Below are 17,939 nucleotides of genomic sequence, written 5' to 3' on the forward strand. Positions count from 1 at the left end.
TCGTGGTTTAAGTCTTATATTCACTTTCCGAATATATATTGTTTTTGTTTCACTCATTTTGACCAGTTTACAGGTTTATTTTATTATGTTTGAATAAACTCTGGATGCATCAAGAGTCACATGTTGATGTTAAAACCTGCAGGTACAAAAAACAAAAACAAAAACAAAAACTGATGATATGTAACAAATGCTCACAACAAAACAATGAGCTTAATGATGAAAACATTAGTTTGATTGTGTAAGTTTGCAGTAGAAAGTCTCTGACACGTCTGTCACAAACACACTTTTTCACGTTTTATTTCTCTTCGGACTCTTTTGATTATAAATGTTGTTTGACCCGAGCTCCAGATGTTGGTCACAAAGCACTTTTACAATCTAAAACAATACAGTTAATAGTTAAAATACATATTTTAAAAGATCAAGACAACACAGAGACAAACACAGCAGCAACAAGAAAGTTAAGAAAAAGCTCAAATAAAAGTATCTTAAGATGTTTCTTGAAGGAGTCAGTAGATCATCAAACACAGATGTTTCTTGAAGGAGTCAGTAGATCATCAAACACAGATGTTTCTTGAAGGAGTCAGTAGATCATCAAACACAGATGTTTCTTGAAGGAGTCAGTAGATCATCAAACACAGAGATGGTTCCAAAGCTTAGGAGCAACAGTCTGGAAGGATTTCTCTCCTCTGGTCCTGAACCGTGTTCAGGAACCATCAGTAGATTCTGATCCACAGACCTCAGAGCCCGAGCTGGGGTGTAAGTCTGGATCAGATCACTGATGGAAGGTCTGACCATGAATGGATCTGAAAGTAAGAACCAGAATTTTAAAGTTGATCCTAAAAGAAACTGGCAGCCAGTGAAGAGTTTTAAGGATCTGAGAAATGTGAGTTCTTCTACTAGAGCGGCTCAGAATTCTGGCTGCAGAGTTTTGTATGAACTACAGGCGAGACAGATCCTCAGAATTGTCTTGTTTAGACACCAAAACAAACTGTTACAATAGTCCAGACGAGAAGACACAAACTCTACTACTGTTCATGTTGTTTCTCCAGAGACAGCATCATGAAGGAGGACCCGGACAAACCCAAGCGGATGAGGAGCAAAGACCAGGAGGGCGAAGAAGGTTCTCCTGTTTCTCCGGTCACCGATGTGAGTTCGATCTGGACCATTCATTTGAAGTTTGTTCTCACTCACTGAGCTGAAACAACAACTGGTGCTTCTTGGTGGTCTCAGCCCACCATCAAGTACGAGGAGCAGCCGGACTACGTGACGTCGACGGGAGGAACGCTGCACCTGTACCAGATGGAGGGTCTGAACTGGCTGCGCTTCTCCTGGGCTCAGGGCACCGACACCATCCTGGCAGATGAGATGGGTCTGGGCAAAACCATCCAGACCATCGTCTTCCTGTACTCTCTGTTCAAAGAGGTATTTCAATATATCATCATCAGAATAGTCAATGAATTGAACATTTCAAATGTTTCAACTTTCTTTCTTTCTTTAATTCTTTTGTTTTTTAAGCATTATTATTATTTTGAATAACTAAGTCTTTTTTATTGAATCATTGTTTGAATGATTTATATACTGAAAGGTTAAATCATCATCAATTAAAATGATTATTTTGAATAACATTAGATTTTTTTTACACAGATTGATATTCTAGTTTGAATAATTCAAAATAAATGTGATAAATGTTTTTTTTTTTTTTTTTTTTTTTTAACTTCTTTTAAATTCAATATGAAAATGTTGGTTCCAAAATATTTTTTTTACACACAGTTTGGTCTTCTAATTTTGTTGTACATTAAAATGAATTTTTGGAATTAGAAAATTAAACTCGAAAATGATGTCCAAAATCTGTCATTATTTTTCAAATTCAATCGTAAGTAAGTAAGTCATTTATAGTGTATAAAAAACACAGTTCAATGCAGAAATATATATGTTCAAATATTCCAAACGATGAATCAATTCTTGCAAAAACAAAATTTCAATAAATCATGTGTTGTTTTTTGATTATCTGTCGTATGATTGGCTGAAAATTACATCGAGTAGTTCGGTGATCTTTTAGTTTTGTCTGATCTCACTTTTGTAGCAACATTTTTATATTGAATTTAAAAGTTATGTTTTGATTAATGAAATTAATGAAAACATGTCAATCTTTGTATCCTTTTTCTTTTGCATCCTATTCTTTGGGTTTATTTCCTCTGATCTATGTTCTTTATATTTGCCCTTTGTTATCCCTTGCGCATTGTTCTTTTGTTAATAAAGTCTATCTAATCTTAAATATAGATCTCTATGTGTGAAAAACAACAACAATCAATTAAAATGTTTTAATTAAATTATCCAATAAAAACAAATGAAAGCTTTTCATAAAATGACTCAAAACTTGAAAAAGAAAACGTTTCAATGTTTGAAATCTTCAGTGTCTTTTGACCGATACACTCTCATGGATCTGGTCTCTCCTGTGCCTTCCTGTCTCGGTCCAACGTCACGTTCTGTCCATCAGGGTCACACCAAGGGTCCGTTCCTGGTCAGCGCCCCACTGTCCACCATCATCAACTGGGAGAGGGAGTTCGAGATGTGGGCGCCCGACTTCTACGTGGTGACGTACACGGGCGACAAGGACAGCCGGGCCATCATCCGAGAGAACGAGTTCTCCTTCGAGGACTCGGCGGTGAGGGTCGGGAAGAAGGCCTTCAAGCTGAGGGTGAGCGGAGGAGAAGCGAGCGTGAGTCACGTGATGGTGACCGAGCTGTCGATCTTCCCGTAGAGAGACATTCCCATCAAGTTCCACGTGCTGTTGACCTCCTACGAGCTCGTGACCATCGACCAGACGGCGCTGAAGTCCATCGACTGGGCTTGTCTGGTGGTCGATGAGGCTCATCGCCTCAAAAACAACCAGTCGAAGGTACGTCAAGTTTCTTAGTGGTTCTCATTCCATGATGGAATAATACTATCATGTTATGATGGAATACTACTATCATGTCATGAAGGAATACTACTATCTTGTCATGAAGGAATACTACTATCTTGTCATGATGGAATACTACTATCATGTCATGATGGAATACTACTATCATGTTGTGATGGAATACTACTATCATGTCATGATGGAATACTACTATCATGTCATGAAGGAATACTACTATCATGTAATGAAGGAATACTAATATCATGTCATGATGGAATACTACTGTCATGTCATGATAGAGTATTACTATCATGTCATGATGGAATACTACTATCATGTCATGATGGAATACAACTATCATGTCATGATAAAATACAACTATCATGTCATGATGGAATACTACTATCATGTCATGATGGAATACTACTATCATGTCATGATGAAATACAACTATCATGTCATGATGGAATACAACTATCATGTCATGATGGAATACTACTATCATGTCATGATGGAATACTACTATCATGTCATGATGGAATACAACTATCATGTCATGATGGAATACAACTATCATGTCATGATGGAATACTACTATCATGTCATGATGGAATACAACTATCATGTCATGATGGAATACTACTATCATGTCATGATGGAATACTACTATCATGTCATGATGGAATACAACTATCATGTCATGATGGAATACTACTATCATGTCATGATGGAATACAACTATCATGTCATGATGGAATACTACTATCATGTCATGATGGAATACAACTATCATGTCATGATGGAATACTACTATCATGTCATGATGGAATACAACTATCATGTCATGATGGAATACAACTATCATGTCATGATGGAATACTACTATTGTGTCATGATGGTATACTAATATCATGTCATGATGGAATACTACTATCATGTCATTAAACAAAGATATGTATTACAAAGATAAACACAGAAGTCATTATTGTCATTTGACATGATTTAAATATGCAACGTTACAACATTTTTAAGACTTCCGGCATTATCCCTTGTGTTATCTCAAGGTCAAGGTGACCCGAAAGCCCGAAAAACAAATGTGTTTTTGGTATCCCTTGTGTTTTCACTGGGTCTCTGGCTTCCATAAATACATATGCAGTGGTTGAGGTTGTTCTTCTTGACCATGAGACAAGGGATACCTCAAACACATTTGTTTTTCTGGCTTTCGGGACACCTTGACCCTGAGATAACACAAGTGACACCTCACTCAAAAAGGCAGGATAAGTGACGTAGTTAGTAAATACAAATTAAAGATGTATTTATGAATTATATCACATAATTAATTATTCAAAATAAATATTGTTTGTATTTTTAATTGTTTTGTGACAAAGTTGGCAAAGATAAACACATAAATAACAAAATAAAAATATTAAATTAATTCATATAATCAACGTATGCATTATTTATATTTTACTTTACTGTATAACATAGAAAAACATATCACTTATTAATATAATATAATATTAATTGTTTGTACTTTTACTTGATGTCAAGATAAACAAAAAGTAAAAAATAAAACCATTATTGACATCTTTGTATTTACTTTTATAAAAGGTTTTTTCTAAAAATCCATTCTGTCTTTGATTTGCTTCAGTTCTTCCGGCGACTGAACGACTATAAGATCGACCACAAGCTGTTGCTGACAGGGACTCCGCTCCAGAACAACCTGGAGGAGCTCTTCCATCTTCTCAACTTCCTCACACCCAATCGATTCAAGTAAGCCTGACCCCTGACCTCGTCTGACTGACGGCGTCTGATCGCGTCTCCTCCTGCGCTCAGCAACCTGGAGGGCTTCCTGGAAGAGTTCGCCGACATCTCCAAAGAGGATCAGATCAAGAAGCTGCACGACCTGCTCGGACCTCACATGCTGCGCCGGCTGAAGGCCGACGTCTTCAAGAACATGCCGACCAAGACGGAGCTGATCGTGCGCGTGGAGCTGAGCCCCATGCAGAAGTACGAGGCGCAGAAGATCACTTTTCGTTTTACACGAGGCGTCCAACGAATGTGACGTCATTTAGAAATAAACTCAGAACGTAAAGAAACAGATTAAAACTATTATTCTTAGTCTGACCATGAAAGGATCTGAAAGTAAAATCAGAATTTTAAAATGATCCTGAGAGAAACTGGCAGCCAGTGAAGAGTTTTAAGGATCAGAGAAATGTGAGTTCTTCTACTAGAGCAGCTCAGAATTCTGGCTGCAGAGTTTTGTATGAACTGCAGACAGATCCTTCTATATATATTCAACCATAATATACTTTATAATATACTACCATATATATATATATTCAATCCTAATATACTTTATAATATACTGCCATATATATATATACTAACATGATATACTTTATAATATACTACCATATATATATACTACCATGATATTTTTTATAATATACTACCCTTTATATATATACTACCATGATATACTTTATAATATACTACCATATATATATGTATATATATATATATATATATATATACTACCATGATATACTTTATAATATACTACCATATATATACTACCATATATATGTATATATATATATATATATACTACCATGATATACTTTATAATATACTACCATATATATACTACCATGATATACTTTATAATATACTACCCTTTATATATATACTACTGTGATATACTTTATACTATACTACCATATATATGTATATATATATATATATATACTACCATGATATACTTTATAATATACTACCATATATATACTACCATGATATACTTTATAATATACTACCCTTTATATATATACTACTGTGATATACTTTATAATATACTACCCTTTATATATATACTACCATGATATACTTTATAATATACTACCATATATATATATACTACCATGATATACTTCCATCATTCAAAGGATCTTCTGTTCATCTTTCTTCTTCTTCTTCTCCAGGAAATACTACAAGTTGATTCTCACCAAGAACTTTGAAGCCCTGAACTCCAAAGGTGGAGGAAACCAAGTGTCTCTGCTGAACATCATGATGGATCTGAAGAAGTGCTGTAACCACCCCTACCTCTTCCCCGTCGCATCCATGGTACCGTCATGAATATTACACCGGTCGACCCACTTATGGAGCCGCACACTCCAGCAACAATGAATGTGACACATTATAACACACGCATCTTGAGTAATACAACAATAACTGAGGTAGTGAAGTATGTGGAGTCCGTGATCCAGTTATTATAGCAACACAATAATCTTCATTCATTTATAGAATTTGACCCAAATGTCGTCCTTAAAATAGAACATCATGAATAATCAGGTCTTTTGTGTCAACACGACCTCGTATGAACGACGTGTTGCGTCCGTGAATGTTGTGTTGCTGCGGATGTTTCAAATTGTGTAGTTAATGTAAATGATTCGAGGTTGTGTTGAACTCTGAGTGAACTCAGTCCAGCGCTGCTCAACGACGACACCTGGTGGCCGCCATGCGCTATTGCAATTTAAGATGTTTGTAAACTACAGTGTGAGGATAAAGCAGTGATGTGTGTGTTTGTGTGTGTTTGTGTGTTGGTGTTGTTGTCTCGTAGGAGGCTCAGAAGTCTCCCAGCGGTGCGTACGAGGGCTCGGCCCTCACGAAGGCTTCTGGGAAACTGATGCTGCTGCAGAAGATGCTGAGGAAGCTGAAGGATCAGGGTCACAGGGTTCTGGTCTTCTCTCAGGTGGGATTAAATGATGTCAGGATTAAGATTGATGATGTTTATCTGTGATTACAAACGGGTCTCTCTGAGCAGATGACCAAGATGCTGGACCTCCTGGAGGACTTCCTGGACCACGAGGGTTACAAGTACGAGAGGATCGATGGAAGCGTCACAGGAGCTCTGAGACAAGAAGCCATCGACCGCTTTAATGGTGACACACACTTATTTGTTGTGTCTTTATGAATGTGTGTGTCTGTGTGTGTGATAGAGTTCAATGTGCATGAAGATGATGTTCCTCTAAACATGAATCATGAAGATGATGTTCTTCTAAACATGAATCATGAAGATGATGTTCTTCTAAACATGAATCATGAAGATGATGTTCCTCTAAACATGAATCATGAAGATGATGTTCTTCTAAACATGAATCATGAAGATGATGTTCCTCTAAACATGAATCATGAAGATGATGTTCTTCTAAACATGAATCATGAAGATGATGTTGCTCTAAACATGACTCATGAAGATGATGTTCCTCTAAACATGAATCGTGAAGATGATGTTCCTCTAAACATGACTCATGAAGATGATGTTCTTCTAAACATGAATCATGAAGATGATGTTCCTCTAAACATGAATCGTGAAGATGATGTTCCTCTAAACATGACTCATGAAGATGATGTTCTTCTAAACATGAATCATGAAGATGATGTTCCTCTAAACATGACTCATGAAGATGATGTTCTTCTAAACATGAATCATGAAGATGATGTTCCTCTAAACATGACTCATGAAGATGATGTTCCTCTAAACATGAATCGTGAAGATGATGTTCATCTAAACATGAATCATGAAGATGATGTTCCTCTAAACATGACTCATGAAGATGATGTTCCTCTAAACATGAATCGTGAAGATGATGTTCCTCTAAACATGACTCATGAAGATGATGTTCCTCCTAACATGAATCATGAAGATGATGTTCTTCTAAAAATGACTCATGAAGATGATGTTCCTCTAAACATGAATCATGAAGATGATGTTCCTCTTAACATGAATCATGAAGATGATGTTCCTCTAAACATGACTCATGAAGATGATGTTCCTCTAAACATGAATCATGAAGATGATGTTCCTCTAAACATGACTCATGAAGATGATGTTCCTCTAAACATGAATCATGAAGATGATGTTCCTCTAAACATGAATCATTAAGATGATGTTCCTCTAAACATGACTCATGAAGATGATGTTCCTCTAAACATGAATCATTAAGATGATGTTCCTCCTAACATGACTCATGAAGATGATGTTCCTCTAAACATGACTCATGAAGATGATGTTCCTCTTAACATGAATCATGAAGATGATGTTCTTCTAATCATGACTCATGAAGATGATGTTCCTCTTCACATGACTCATGAAGATGATGTTCCTCTTCACATGACTCATGAAGATGATGTTCCTCTAAACATGAATCATTAAGATGATGTTCCTCCTAACATGACTCATGAAGATGATGTTCCTCTAAACATGAATCATGAAGATGATGTTCCTCTAAACATGACTCATGAAGATGATGTTCCTCTAAACATGAATCATGAAGTTGATGTTCCTCTAAACATGACTCATGAAGATGATGTTCTTCTAATCATGACTCATGAAGATGATGTTCCTCTTCACATGACTCATGAAGATGATGTTCCTCTAAACATGACTCATGAAGATGATGTTCCTCTAAACATGAATCATGAAGATGATGTTCCTCTAAACATTAATCGTGAAGATGATGTTCCTCTAAACATGACTCATGAAGATGATGTTCTTCTAATCATGACTCATGAAGATGATGTTCCTCTAAACATGACTCATGAAGATGATGTTCCTCTAAACATGACTCATGAAGATGATGTTCCTCTAAACATGACTCATGAAGATGATGTTCCCCTAAACATGAATCATGAAGATGATGTTCCTCTAAACATGAATCATGAAGATGATGTTCCTCTAAACATGACTCATGAAGATGATGTTCCTCTTAACATGAATCATGAAGATGATGTTCCTCTAAACATGAATCGTGAAGATGATGTTCCTCAAAACATGACTCATGAAGATGATGTTCCTCTAAGCATGACTCATGAAGATGATGTTCCTCTAAACATGACTCATGAAGATGATGTTCCTCTAAACATGAATCATGAAGATGATGTTCCTCTAAACATGAATCATGAAGATGATGTTCCTCTAAACATGACTCATGAAGATGATGTTCTTCTAATCATGACTCATGAAGATGATGTTCCTCTAAACATGACTCATGAAGATGATGTTCCTCTGCAGCTCCTGGTGCGTGCCAGTTCTGCTTCCTGCTCTCCACCAGAGCTGGAGGTCTGGGCATCAACCTGGCCACGGCGGACACGGTGGTCATCTTCGACTCGGACTGGAACCCTCACAACGACATCCAGGCCTTCAGCCGAGCTCACCGCATCGGTCAGGCCAACAAGGTGATGATCTACCGCTTCGTGACCCGGGCCAGCGTGGAGGAGCGCATCACGCAGGTGGCCAAGAGGAAGATGATGCTCACGCACCTGGTGGTCCGGCCTGGTCTGGGCTCCAAGGCCGGGTCCATGTCCAAGCAGGAGCTGGACGACATCCTGAAGTTTGGAACGGAGGAGCTCTTCAAGAACGAGATCGAAGGTCAGAAGAGACGCATCAGTTGAACCAATGAAACAAGGTTTTTTATTTTAAATGCATTGAATTAAAAACACAATAAAAACTCTATAGTCAAATAATTTAATCTATTTTTGAATGAATTTATTAAATAGTTTGACATTTTAATCCCAGAAACGAAATATATTTAATATTTTTAATTTGAAGCTTTTAAATTCAATGTAAAAATGTTTACCTGACGATACGAGTCACATGATCGTCTGTGTGTCGCCTGATTGGCTAAATGCTTAAATCAATTAGTTTTTCTTTTTTTAATCAATTGTCTTCAAAAATGTCTATATTTAAAGATTGTATTTGTTATTTATAGTATAATTAAAAAAATAAAATATTTAAAAGTTTATTTTAATTATTTTAATTTAATTATGCAATTATTTTAACATATATGGTTTGATATTCTTATTATAATAATTAAAAATTAAATTTTTTCCAAACTCAATTTTTAATTTCACAGCTTTTTAACTTTGATACATTTGTTGGTTTTTAATACTTTCAATCTTCTTTTTTTTTTTAAATTAAAATCTACAAATAAAGAAAATGTAGTTTTGAATTATTTTAATTATCAAACACTATGTGTCGACAGAAAAAACATTAATTTAGAGTAAATTAGATTTTTAAAAGTCAATAAAAATGACTGAGAATGAGTGTGTGTGTGAATGGTTGTCTGTCTTTGTGTGTCCTGAGACAGACTGGGGTCCTTTCCAGGGTGTCCCCTGCCTCTCGCCCTATGATACTGGGATAGACTCCAGTCTCCCCTCGACCCCCATAAGGGAAAATGAATAAATGAATAAAAATGTAAAATAAATAAATTCAACCTTTCAATATATAAATGCATAAAACATACTCAAGAACTATTCAAAACGACAGTATGTTTTCATGTGAAATGTAAATGTAAAGTGACCTTGAATTTGGGTCCGAACCCGGTTCTGGTTCCAGGCATGAAGAACTCCTGCGGAGACAAAGCGGAGGACGAGGGCAACGTGATCCACTACGACAGCGGCGCCATCGAGCGGCTGCTGGACCGCAGTCAGAACGACACGGACGACTCGGACGTTCAGAACATGAACGAGTACCTGAGCTCCTTCAAGGTCGCGCAGTACATGGTCCGCGAGGAGGACAAGGTCAGGAGACGCTTGATTGACAGGCGGGAGGTTTTTCTTATATTTTACTGAAGAGAGAAAAACATTTTAAATGAAAAACATTTTCTATAGAAGTATTTTAGACAATATTAACTTGTTTGTCTTTATTTAACTATATTTTTTAAAATAACTGAAATCAATATTTTTTATATTTAAATGTCTGATTTGTTTTGTTTTCAAATGATTAAAAAAACATGTTTTATAAATGTTATATCTTTTAATACGTTTTATTTATAATATAATATATTCATATGTATTAAATTCAATATTAAAATATAAAATATTAATAAAGCCTCTAGATAATACCAAAAGAGAGTGTTTAAGCTTAAATTTCAACAAAATACATTCAAAAAATAAATGTTATATACAGTAAAATAATATATGTTGAATACATTAAAGTAATTTATATTAAATACATTAAAATAATATATGTTAAATACATTAAAATAATAAATATAAAATACATTAAAATGATATATGTTAAAATTACGTTAAAATAATATATATTAAATACATTAAAATATTATATATTAAATACATTAAAATAATATATGTTAAATACATTAAAATAATATATGTTAAATACATTAAAATATGATATATTATATACATTAAAATATTATATATTGAATACATTAAAATAATAATTATTAAATACATTAAAATAATATATGTTAAATACATTAAAATTACATATGTTAAATACATTAAAATAATATATGTTAAATATTTAAAATAATACATACTAAATACATTCAAATAATATATGTTAAATACATTAAAATAATACATATTAAATACATTAAAATAATATATGTTCAATACAAATATATTAAATACATTAAAGTAATAAATATGTAATACATTAAAATAATATATGTTAAATACATTAAAAGAATACATATGAAATACATTAAAATAATATACTGTATGTTCAATACATTAAAATGAATGAACAATAAAATATATATATATATATCTAAATCATTAAATAAAATATTGTTTGTAATTTCAATGAGTTTAAAAATGTTTTTAAGTTTAAAATGTTTTTATCAAGCATTTGTAATCAATGCAGCTGCTCAAGGTAAAGATGCAACAATGTTGCATTAAATGCCCTTTTTTCTTCAATAGTCAAAAATACCATAAGAAGTAAAACAGTCAGATGCAAATACTACAAGAAACAACTGCAATAGAGAAAAATATAATAAATAAATATAATATAATAATTAAAGAAACGGCTTGTGATTTGAATGTCTAGGAAGAGATACACGAAAACCATTATTATTATATTATTCTTACAAACAAAACAATTCAAAATAATCCAATATTTCTTCCATATGCTGGTATAATTATAATATTTTTATAATAGATCTTTTACATTGACACGTGAATTTTAAATGTTTAACATTGCTTAATCCTTTGATCTATGTTTATATTTGCACTTTGTCATCCCTTGCACTTTGTACGTTTATTTGACCATGAAAGTGTGTTCCATGGGTTCCTCACGACGCTCCATGTGCTTCAGGTCGAGGAGATCGAGCGCGAGATCATCAAGCAGGAGGAGAACGTGGATCCGGATTATTGGGAGAAGTTGCTGCGTCATCACTACGAGCAGCAGCAGGAGGATCTGGCCAGCAAGCTGGGGAAAGGCAAGAGGAACCGAAAACCCGTCAACTACAACGACGCCGCGCAGGAGGATCAAGGTGAGTGTGTCGGTGAAGCTTCACAGTGTCATTAGAGTTTCATGATGTATTACTTTGAACAACTTTTCTTTTGAAACACCTATTTTAAACGAAGGGCACCACCTACTGGCTCTGAAAAATATGAGACTGTTTCATGAAGCGTCATGAAACAGTGTCATTATCTTCAGAGTCCACTAAATGGTACTGATGTGTTGATGAAGCTTCATGAAACAGTGTCATTATCCTCAGAGTCCACTAGATGGTATTGATGTGTTCATGAAGCTTCATGAAACAGTGTCATTATCTTCAGAGTCCACTAGATGGTAGTGATGTGTTGATGAAGCTTCATGAAACAGTGTCATTATCTTCAGAGTCCACTAGATGGTAGTGATGTGTTGATGAAGCTTCATGAAACAATGTCATTATCTTCATAGTCAACTAGATGCTAGTGATGTGTTGATGAAGCTTCATGAAACAGTGTCATTATCTTCAGAGTCAACTAGATGGTAGTGATGTGTTGATGAAGCTTCATGAAACAGTGTCATTATCTTCAGAGTCCACTAGATGGTAGTGATGTGTTGATGAAGCTTCATGAAACAGTGTCATTATCTTCAGAGTCCACTAGATGGTAGTGATGTGTCGATGAAGCTTCATGAAACAGTTTCATTATCTCCAGAGTCCACTAGATGATAGGGATGTGTTGATGAAGCTTCATGAAACAGTGTCATTATCTTCAGAGTCCACTAAATGGTAGTGATGTGTCGATGAAGCTTTATGAAACAGTGTCATTATCTTCAGAGTCCACTAGATGGTAGTGATGTGTTGATGAAGCTTCATGAAACAGTATTATTATCTTCAGAGTCCACTAGATGGTAGTGATGTGTTGATGAAGCTTCATGAAACAGTGTCATTATCTCCAGAGTACACTAGATGGTAGTGATGTGTTGATGAAGCTTCATGAAACAGTGTCATTATCTTCAGAGTCCACTAGATGGTAGTGATGTGTTGATGAAGCTTCATGAAACAGTGTCATTATCTTCAGAATCCACTAGATGGTAGTGATGTGTTGATGAAGCTTCATGAAACAGTTTAATTATCTTCCATGTTGACCAGATGTAAATCCCTTGATCTCTTGAATTGAACAATGATTGAAACCTCAAATAATTTTTAAACTCAGCATGTCTGACCTCTGAAAATAATGACACTGTTTCATGAAGCTTCATGAAACAGTGTCATATTTTTCAGAGTCTCTTTATAACTTATTGCCTTCACGAGTGTGCGACCTGATGACAAAAACATGCTTCTGCAGAGTGGCACGCTGACATCTCTGACAACCAGTCGGAGTACTCTGTGGGCTCGGAGGAGGAGGACGAGGACTTCGACGACCGGCCAGAAGGTGAGCAGAGGCTGAAGTGAGACATGAAGCAGTTCTTGAACATTAAATATGTTTTTAGTGAAACACACACACACACACACACGTCTGTGTCAGATTACTGGCTGGAGTTGATTTATCGCCGCCTGGAACATTCAAACCTTCATCCACTGCTCACGTCAGATTTCATTTGCAAAGTATTTAATAGTGCTTGATGTCGGTCCAAGCACCAGACGCAGGACGATCTCGTCCGTCAGGCCCGAGCGCTTAATCTCGCTCTCCCGGGTTCCTCAGACCTGGAACATGCGGTCAAATCACAACAAGGAATCCATTAATCTCGCTCCCGAAACACGTTTTTACTGCTGGTTCTGTTGTGTGTCCGGGTCGGAACAGGGCGAAGGCAGTCGCGGCGCCAGCTGAGGAATGAGAGGGATAAGCCTCTGCCTCCTCTGCTGGCCAGAGTGGGAGGAAACCTGGAGGTAAGAAGTGATTTTTCAACCTGCACCGCAGTCCAGAAGTATTACATTATTTATCTTGCAGAAAGCCAACATTCCATTAATCATTCTGCTAATGGAGAGTTGTATTAAATTAGCTCATTCTGAGAATATTATCCAGCAGAGAAACTTTATTTTCACGATAAAGGAGGAAGAAAATGATGCTTCACGACCTGAAGATGCCGTCGAAGTCTTACCTTGAGACAAAGAGTCAAATCGTCCTTAACTACAGTATTAAATAAAGTTATCAAAGGTTATATTTAAACAGAGTCGTAATAAAAAAAAATCATATTCTAAAATATTTGTAATTGTCAGTATTTTTATTTAGTATATAAAGTAAGGTTGTCCATATTTTGAATGATTATTATATTAAGTTATCTAAAATAAAGATATTTTGTCTCTGATACTTTAAAAATAATATTTGAATTGTTAGTATTAAAGTTATTGATGTAGTTCTTCAATACAAATGAACACATTATACGTTTAAATGAACAATTAGACACTCATTATGTATTATGTATTATATTGTAGATATAAATACCAATTATAATGAATTAGTGTATAATAAATATATAATAATAACAATAGTATAGTTTAGAACAATAAGTCTTCAATGTATAAATATATGAATGAAAAGATTGAGCCCTAAATGTATTATAAACATATAAATAATAACAATAAGTCGTAAATATATATTACAGATGTTTATTAAATATATAAATTCATCATAATAGATGTAAAGTTTATAAAATCAAGTCATAACTGTGTAATAAAGAAGTCGTTACTATATATTACAGATGTTTATTAAATATATAAATACATTATAATAGATGTTAAGTTGATAAAATAGAGTCATAACTGTGTAATAAAGAAGTTGTAACTATATGTTACAGATGTTTATTAAATATATAAATACATCATAATAGATGTTAAGTTGATAAAATAGAGTCATAACTGTGTTATAAAGAAGTCGTTACTATATATTACAGATGTTTATTAAATATATAAATACATCATAATAAAAAAATCAAGTCATTACAGTGTAATAAACTTAAATAATAAAAGAGTTTCAGTAACTATGTATCAAGAGACTCTGATCTTGGATCCACAGGTTCTGGGCTTCAACACCCGTCAGAGAAAAGCCTTCCTGAACGCCGTGATGCGCTGGGGGATGCCGTCTCAGGACGCCTTCGCCTCGCAGTGGCTGGTGCGAGATCTGCGCGGCAAGTCGGAGAAAGAATTCAAGTCAGTAGCAGAGACGCTGGATTGTTGCCTCGGATTCATGTCATTAAAAACCTTTTTTTTTTTTTTTATTGAATTAAAATGAAAATTATGATTATTTTAATATATATAATCTAATTGCAATAATTAAAAAGAAATCTAAACTGAATACATTTTCATTGTGTATAGAAAAGACATAAACAATACAACTATTTTTTATTATTTTTATTAGAATTATATCAAATTCTATGTATTGGAAATAAATCCCAAGATTTGAATTTTTTTTAAATAAGCAAATACAACCTTTTATATAGAAGTTATTGATTGTATTATTTAATTACAATTAAAATACTCAATAAGAAAAATAATCAAAGTTTTAAAATAATAAATTCATGCAGTACTGTGATGAAACTATACTTCATACTGAGAAGTACTTCCTTCAGTGTCAATCGTGAAAATCAAGTGTGTCTCCTCTCAGGGCGTACATGTCTCGCTTCATGCAGTACTCTGATGATATACTGATATACTTCACACTGAGAAGTACTTCCTGAGTACACAAACTTCATCTCCTCTCAGGGCGTACGTGTCTCTCTTCATGCAGTACTCTGATGAAATACTGATATAACACTGAGAAGTACTTCCAGAGTACACAAACTTCATCTCTTCTCAGGGCGTACGTGTCTCTCTTCATGCAGTACTCTGATGAAATACTGATATAACACTGAGAAGTACTTCCTGAGTACACAAACGTCATCTCTTCTCAGGGCGTACGTGTCTCTCTTCATGCAGTAATCTGATGAAATACTGATATAACACTGAGAAGTACTTCCTGAATACACAAACTTCATCTCTTCTCAGGGCGTACGTGTCTCTCTTCATGCAGTACTCTGATGAAATACTGATATAACACTGAGAAGTACTTCCTGAATACACAAACTTCATCTCTTCTCAGGGCGTACGTGTCTCTCTTCATGCAGTACTCTGATGAAATACTGATATAACACTGAGAAGTACTTCCTGAATACACAAACTTCATCTCCTCTCAGGGCGTACGTGTCTCTCTTCATTCAGTACTCTGATGAAATACTGATATAACACTGAGAAGTACTTCCTGAATACACAAACTTCATCTCTTCTCAGGGCGTACGTGTCTCTCTTCATGCAGTACTCTGATGAAATACTCATATAACACTGAGAAGTACTTCCTGAGTACACAAACTTCATCTCTTCTCAGGGCATACGTGTCTCTCTTCATGCAGTACTCTGATGAAATACTGATATAACACTGAGAAGTACTTCCTGAGTACAAAAAATTCATCTCTTCTCAGGGCGTACGTGTCTCTCTTCATGCAGTACTCTGATGAAATACTGATATAACACTGAGAAGTACTTCCTGAGTACACAAACTTCATCTCTTCTTAGGGCGTACGTGTCTCTCTTCATGCAGTACTCTGATGAAATACTGATATAACACTGAGAAGTATTTCCTGAGTACACAAACTTCATCTCTTCTCAGGGCGTACGTGTCTCTCTTCATGCAGTACTCTGATGAAATACTGATATAACACTGAGAAGTACTTCCTGAGTACACAAACTTCATCTCTTCTCAGGGCGTACGTGTCTCTCTTCATGCAGTACTCTGATGAAATACTGATATAACACTGAGAAATACTTCCCGAGTACACAAACTTAATCTCTTCTCAGGGCGTACGTGTCTCTCTTCATGCAGTACTCTGATGAAATACTGATATAACACTGAGAAATACTTCCCGAGTACACAAACTTCATCTCTTCTCAGGGCGTACGTGTCTCTCTTCATGCAGTACTCTGATGAAATACTGATATAACACTGAGAAGTACTTCCTGAGTACACAAACTCCATCTCTTCTCAGGGCGTATGTGTCTCTCTTGATGCAGTACTCTGATGAAATACTGATATAACACTGAGAAGTACTTCCTGAGTACACAAACTTAATCTCTTCTCAGGGCGTACGTGTCTCTCTTCATGCAGTACTCTGATGAAATACTGATATAACACTGAGAAATACTTCCTGAGTACACAAACGTCATCTCTTCTCAGGGCGTACGTGTCTCTCTTCATTCAGTACTCTGATGAAATACTGATATAACACTGAGAAATACTTCCCGAGTACACAAACTTAATCTCTTCTCAGGGCGTACGTGTCTCTCTTCATGCAGTACTCTGATGAAATACTGATATAACACTGAAAATACTTCCCAAGTACACAAACTTCATCTCTTCTCAGGGCGTACGTGTCTCTCTTCATGCAGTACTCTGATGAAATACTGATATAACACTGAGAAGTACTTCCTGAGTACACAGACTTCATCTCCTCTCAGGGCGTACGTGTCTCTCTTCATGCAATACTCTGATGAAATACTGATATAACACTGAGAAGTACTTCGTGAGTACACAAACTTCATCTCTTCTTAAGGCGTACGTGTCTCTCTTCATGCAGTACTCTGATGAAATACTGATATAACACTGAGAAGTACTTCCTGAGTACAAAAAATTCATCTCTTCTCAGGGCGTACGTGTCTCTCTTCATGCAGTACTCTGATGAAATACTGATATAACACTGAGAAGTACTTCCTGAGTACACAAACTTCATCTCTTCTTAGGGCGTACGTGTCTCTCTTCATGC

At 35.4% G+C, this 17,939-nt stretch overlaps 1 protein-coding gene across 2 annotated transcripts in view; it reads left to right on the plus strand.

The window, feature by feature from the left end:
* The window catches only part of chd3 (chromodomain helicase DNA binding protein 3), a 99,616-nt gene that overhangs the window by 26,632 nt on the left and 55,045 nt on the right, over positions 1-17,939 (plus strand). For both annotated transcript variants that reach the window (XM_087788570.1, XM_087788569.1), the window contains exons 13-27: positions 1,050-1,146; positions 1,231-1,422; positions 2,498-2,698; positions 2,762-2,899; positions 4,554-4,675; positions 4,739-4,912; positions 5,887-6,028; positions 6,525-6,656; positions 6,729-6,846; positions 8,979-9,335; positions 10,302-10,486; positions 12,030-12,207; positions 13,496-13,582; positions 13,952-14,037; positions 15,164-15,297. In XM_087788570.1, the coding sequence (XP_087644696.1) occupies positions 1,050-1,146; positions 1,231-1,422; positions 2,498-2,698; positions 2,762-2,899; positions 4,554-4,675; positions 4,739-4,912; positions 5,887-6,028; positions 6,525-6,656; positions 6,729-6,846; positions 8,979-9,335; positions 10,302-10,486; positions 12,030-12,207; positions 13,496-13,582; positions 13,952-14,037; positions 15,164-15,297 (2,343 nt within the window). The remainder of the gene's footprint in view (positions 1-1,049; positions 1,147-1,230; positions 1,423-2,497; positions 2,699-2,761; positions 2,900-4,553; positions 4,676-4,738; positions 4,913-5,886; positions 6,029-6,524; positions 6,657-6,728; positions 6,847-8,978; positions 9,336-10,301; positions 10,487-12,029; positions 12,208-13,495; positions 13,583-13,951; positions 14,038-15,163; positions 15,298-17,939) is intronic.

This window comes from Callionymus lyra, chromosome 4, assembly GCF_982586985.1.
Source record: "Callionymus lyra chromosome 4, fCalLyr1.hap1.1, whole genome shotgun sequence".
Classification (NCBI taxonomy): Eukaryota; Metazoa; Chordata; class Actinopteri; order Syngnathiformes; family Callionymidae; genus Callionymus; species Callionymus lyra.